The 6216-nt window shown below is 35.7% G+C and overlaps 1 protein-coding gene across 2 annotated transcripts; it reads left to right on the top strand.

Moving 5' to 3' along the window:
* Window positions 1-3661: 3661 nt before the first annotated feature.
* LOC113357514 lies at window positions 3662-5834 on the top strand. Of its 2 annotated transcripts, none has more exons than XM_026600939.1 (4): window positions 3662-3824; window positions 4786-4940; window positions 5162-5220; window positions 5307-5834. In XM_026600939.1, the coding sequence occupies exons 1-4, from the start codon at window positions 3715-3717 to the stop codon at window positions 5409-5411; spliced, it is 429 nt and encodes a 142-aa protein (XP_026456724.1). In that variant the 5' UTR covers window positions 3662-3714; the 3' UTR covers window positions 5412-5834. The 2 variants fall into 2 exon arrangements, with proteins under 2 accessions (XP_026456724.1, XP_026456723.1); XM_026600938.1 differs by having other exon boundaries at window positions 5298-5834.
* Window positions 5835-6216: the final 382 nt, after the last annotated feature.

Raw genomic sequence — 6216 nt, 5'->3', positions numbered from 1 at the left:
CAATGGTATAAAGTTTGCGAACATCCGTGGCATAGTTTGAGAGATAAATCATTTCAAAATTTTACTAGTTATTATCCATAAGGGTTAATTGTAAAAAACACTTAAAATACTCTTTTCTTTTCAGTACTTTAAGAATTTTGCAAACTTGAACTAGGTTATCTAATGACAGAGGAAGTAGTATAATTTGCAAGATTACGAACTACTCCCGCTGTTTCAAAATTATAGGCTTGTTTGTGTGTAAATTTACACACAAACAAGCCTATTATTTTGAAACGGAGGAGTTGATTTATCTCTTCTTGTATGATAATCATAAATAAAAACAACCAGGGATTCCGGCTCCCACACATTAAACCTAAGAATATTAGGTTTTGTTTTGCTCATGTCTTCGGGTAAGGGTAATATACCCAGGCCTTTGCATATTGATTTTGGATTGGATGTGTGGGTAGTGGAAGAAATAATGGAATATGTGTAGTTTAAGTTTTACCACTTTCAAACTAATAGGATGGCATGTGTAACAACTAATCAAAATGTGTGCTTCCATCGTGAGTCCTTGAGAGTAGAAATTTCGTATAAATGTAGGTATCTGACGACTAAGTAATAGCTACCCCCATTGTAAATCTGACGGTTGGGTAGCTTTCCCGACTGTCGAGATCTGACGATCGCGAGAACACACTCTTGCAGTAGAATCACGATCCTTGTTCGGCAGTATAAAATCCCGATAACAAAATCTTCAAGAACATTGCATATATCACCTCTTGAACTTGAATCCATATTTGTAATGTAAAAGCCCCTGCCTGGAAACAACAATGTCGTTGATGAAGAACCCCTCCATGAGTTGCTTGAATGACAATTAAAATAATTAACCCATAAATCCCACCATTGACTAAGATGAACCACTGTAATATATAATGGTATACTATGATAAAATCCTCTTCTTTGCCAATCGTTGTAGTTTTTCCTTCCGAGAAATCAACCATGCTCACTATTGAAATCAAGTTTAATCCTATTTGAATCATAACAAAATTTTGAAACTGAATAATACCCATTAAAGGAAGAATCGTCATAACAAACAAAGAAAAAATCATCATAAGGATGAAGAAAGAATCACTACAAGAGTGAAGAAAAAGAATCACCATTAAGATGAAGTAAAACACCACAAGACTGATGATGATGAAATATACAACTACCATACCTTGATCTGATCGGATGACCTAAGAAAATCAGATCAAAACCCGACCAGATCAGGGCTAAAAAACTGTAGTTATTAGTAGGCCTGCACAAGACTTGGAATGGAACCGGTGACCCGGCTTGGAACCGGAAAACTCGAATCGGAACCGTACCGAAACCGGTGAAGGCAGTTCAGGGAATGGGAATAAAAACCAGAACCGATATTAGAATGGTTAAGGTAACGGTTCTGAACCAATTGCTCGTTCTTTAAAAAAACTGGTTTCAAATTTAGTAACTGGTCGGAACTGTTGCTACGTGTTAATTTTGCAACTGTTGCAAACTGTTGCGACCGAAAATTCGCAAACGTCTTAGAAGCCGTTATGAAAATTTGCAACATCGACTTTCGTAACATATTCAAAACGTTGCAACCTCTCTTTGCAACTGAACCAGGCTGTTACTAAACACTAAAAATGGTGTGATAAGTTAATGATGTTATTATATGATTGTGATATTAGAGACTGCATACAAAAGCTTAAGCCACTTTTCATGTTTGTAGTCCTCACATTACTGCATTCAACAAATAAGCTGATTTGTTCGGAAATCTTAACTCAATCGAACTTGATGGGCCATGAGATCGTTAAATTGCTTCATTCCTACATCTCCACATAATATAGATACTTCTGAGGAATCATGCACGAAAACTATCTCTTTGACCGGTGTCCTTGACTTCGATGCCAGTTTTACTGACAAAACGAGAAGAATCAAGGTGAAAATTTATATGAAATTTCTTTTTCTTTCATGCTTTAGATATTATTCTGACATCTTTGTCGTATATTAACGATAGAAGATGAAATACCACTGCTCCATCTGCAAGTTTCTCTCCCACCTGTAAATGAGAGGAAGACTATATGCGAGTGATACCTAGCTCTTTTCAGGATTATAAACAACAGAAAGGTTATGGGACATCAGGACTTGGTGATGCGATGTGTCGACCAGTTAGTCTGCATGTTTAAGGTGAACTCTTGCGTATGACATTTTTTGTTTTACTGTTAGGTTAAATTATTTACACCCCTTTTCAATTAAATTGAGTTATTTCAAGAAAATTCAGGGTTCTTATAGCCGAAGTTTGAATATATTCTTTAGCGGTTATATATATTTTGTTATATGTTGATGAAAACCCATGTTTTAGAGATTTACCATGTAACCTATTTTAGAACGTGATTCATATGGAAAAATTATTAAGGCCCTCAAAATAATGTATTTCAATTGATGGAACTGAAAAATAAAAATACTCAACAGATTTTTTGATGCCCTTTTACAGTCAGATATATATAGTCATCTGAGGTTATGACAGTCTTATATTTCTGCTCACTTAGTAGTTTAGCCCTACAGGGAGAAAACACTTGATGCGCCCATTGAAAACACGAAGTAGGTTCCGATCACCACACGACAGTGTGCTGATAAATAGAATCACCCGGTCAACAATCAGGTGTATACATATCTTACCTCTACTTGCTTATAAATGAAGATGCATCATGAGAACAATTTGACGACAAATTGTAGATAGTTGGGGTTGCTGGATGTAGCGGGGTCTTTTACTAAATGTAGGAATTATATGTTTAAAATTGTTGTGTGTAATCCCAGTACCGTCCACATTGCTTCTGTTCTTTCTCTCTGATTTGTATTTCCAAAATTTCAATATTTTTTCATTAAAAGAAAGGGAATCTTATGAAAGCTAATGTAAATACTTTGGGAACGACAGGTAGTGATTATTAATGACGGCAATCTCTCCCTCATTGGAGTAGTCTCTAGGAGTTTGGAACTAGCAAGTTTACTGGAGCTGAGTAGGAGAAGCTGAGATTGCACCTAATCCCAAACGCGCAAAGAGGTGATGTGCTATAAAGTGAATTACAATCTTCGGTAACTGTTTTATAGACTTCCACCAATCAGTTAAGTGAATGCTTTGTAAATAATGGATAGTGTCCTTTATTATGCTGCTAAGTTGTCAAATAGTTGCAGGCATTACTAGCTTTAGTTAGATGTTTGGAATTGAAATTTCTTTTATTGCATTCCTTTGTAGATATCTTTTCATCTGGAGATTCTCTTGGATTCCCTTTGTCTATCCATTCACACCTTATTGAAACTAACATTAAAGTGTAATTGTTTTTTTAATAAATATCTCAGAAAATTACAGGAGGCAACCCGACGTAATTTAGTAATATAAACCGTTTAAGGATATATAAGTCATTGCATACCTATTAGACTCCCCTCAAACACACCTTAGTTGAGAAAATAAATATATATGCCCTACAAACACACCTTAGTTGGGAAAATAAATATATATGCCCTGAAAGAATTCCGTATACCGGATAACAGGGTTCTCTATGACTAACAGTCTAACACAGAAAAAAGGAAAGCGATCTGATGAACAAATGTTGAGCCCAGGAGTGAAGGCCCGGGTGCTACCCAGTTTTATTTTGAAAAGAGGTTAATCATCGATGAATCACTAATAAGGAAGAGAAAGAGAGAAAGCAGAGAGGGAGGATAATGGTGAAAGATTTGGACGGATTGACAGAAGATGAAAGGAAAGCATTGAGAGGTAGTAAATTTGCGCCACTTCCTCCACCACCAAAATCTTCTTTGAAGACTCAACCTAGGTAACAACTTCTCCACTTTTTAATTTCACTTCAATCTATTTTTTTTTTGTTTCTGAATCTGGTAATTCAGGTAAAAAAAATTCTATTTTGTCACTGGTTCTTCGTTAGATTATCTTGAAATTTACTTGGGAATGTTTGATTGAATAATCCTTTCTATCTTAGTTAGGTTCTAAGTAATGTGAAAACCCTAAGTTAGGTTTTCAATAGAGGAAATATGCCCAATTTTGGAGTATTAATAACTAGAAGATTAATCTGACTTATTAAGTTGTGGGAAGTCTTAAAAATCAAAATTTTAGAGGGTCACCCATGTTTTTATTTCATTCATATTAACCATCATACTTAGTAATACCAGTTGTCACTAATCTTCCCTGATGAAAAGAGAAAAAAAATGTACCTGTTATATCACTTCTTCTGCTCAGTCTTACCAATAATGTTACAACTCTGGAAGATGTTACATGTGTGGAAGACTCTCAGGGACGTACTATCTACATCTTGAACCAGCAAATGTACAAGATTTGTGTTTTTCTTAACTCTTGAACGATGATCCAATAGATATTACATGTCTTGAACGTTACCATATTTTAGTGCTCAGTGTATAGTGTATAACTGTTACAGCAGATAAATACGTGTCATATAAGAGACCAAGATGCTTAATCTCTGAGATTTTAATACTACTATGACATCAAGCTTGCTTGGATAAAAGGATAGCATCATACATGCTAAAGCTACTATGGTCTACAAACAGCAGAACAAGAGAAAATAAGCGAAAAATGAGTCGTCCTTTCGTTGAATATTGTTGTGATCAGTGCTATATGTATTATACTGTTTTAGTCATTTCAAGTGGCGTATTTGCAATCATGGTTCTTTCACCAAAGGGAGAAAGCTTTTCTTCTGTAGTTGTTAATGTTTCTGTCAGGCTTTCGAACGTATTTTCATTTTTTTTTTTCTTCTTTTCTACTAGGCTTGCGCACCCAGGTGGACCTATAGCTACAAACAAAGCGGCTGCTTTAGCAAAATTTCTTGAAAGAAAACTGCAGGACCCAGATGGCTTGGCTTCTATAAATCCAGCTCTTATTGAGCGTGCTGTCAAAAATGCGAAAGACACAGTAAAAGCTAGTAATCACGTGTTTCTTTTGCTGTCTCACGGTTCTATTGTTTCCATTAATTCTTTGATATAGTGTTTATCTTATAGACACATAACTATGTTTCCTCTCAGCGGCACAACACCTCTTAACTGTAGAGCATCCATGACCGGGATCGTATAGGGTTCCATGATATAGAGTCTATATGTATTTAGGTTAGTCACTGATTTTTCTTGTTTTCTTTCTGTTATTTAGGTGGGTCTTCGAGTTCGGGATATGTAATTCGGCATGTTTCCTCCTTTGGCGACTCAGAGGTGCTTCATTTTACATTACCTACAGTGAAGTTCCAGCAGAATTGCCAACTTGTTAACATTTTTGAATGGGGTTGTAGAATTTGCAGGATTCTGACGAAGAAATTCCGAGAAAAATGAAAGATAAAGCATCAAAAGTCGAGCTTAAAGGACAGAAGCTGAAGAAAAAGAAGAAAAAAAAGGCAAAACAATAGAGGGAGGATTCATTGACAGGGCCTGTGTTCACATGATATAACAGGCATTTATAAAACCTTTGGATTATTGGATCCCAATACATACATGGATTTGATCTTCTCAATTTTGTCAGCTCTTATCCGGGTACTCAGGAACAGGACCGACCAACCAACAACACGTTGGACGTTTCAACTCTTCTTTCTCTCAGGCGTGATTTCTCTCCTCCCCTTCCCTAGCGACCTTGAAAACGAAGGGGAACTGATGAAATTAAAGGTTTCATACCTGAAGTGCTTTGGTTACTTTACAAATTAATATTTGTTTTAACAAGGGCTTTTTTTTTTTGAAGCATAATTTGGGGTTTGTACTGTATTGATTATCCAATTAATATTTCCATAGTGGTTTATATTGGTTTCTCAAGTCAACTAGTAAGTTGATCAACTTGATATACAGGGGGAAGTTTCGATACTATTTGCTTGCACCACAAAACTTCTGTAAACTATAATCCTTCATCATAAAATATCTTAGAGGGGGTTAGTCCTCGAGTGATTTTGGGGGAGTTAAGTGTATTTTAAATCTTGGGAATTTTGAGAGAGTTTGAGAGAGTTTGGTGATTTTGAGTTCAGGGAGTTTGGGGGAGCGTAGGGAGTTTGAGAGAGTTTATTAGAGGGAGTTTGGGGGAGTTCACTCCTAACTCATTTTCTTAAGAAACAATAAACCCTCATTTGCAAATAAAAATGATCTTTAATCAAAAGAAAATAAATAAATAAAAATGATCCTATCTCTGCATCAATAGTATGTTATTGTTGTGCAACGAGGATAATTTCC

Source organism: Papaver somniferum, chromosome 3, assembly GCF_003573695.1.
Source record: "Papaver somniferum cultivar HN1 chromosome 3, ASM357369v1, whole genome shotgun sequence".
NCBI lineage: Eukaryota > Viridiplantae > Streptophyta > Magnoliopsida > Ranunculales > Papaveraceae > Papaver > Papaver somniferum.
The sequence above is the reverse complement of the archived record's forward strand: the minus strand, read 5'-3'. Positions and strand labels throughout refer to the sequence as shown.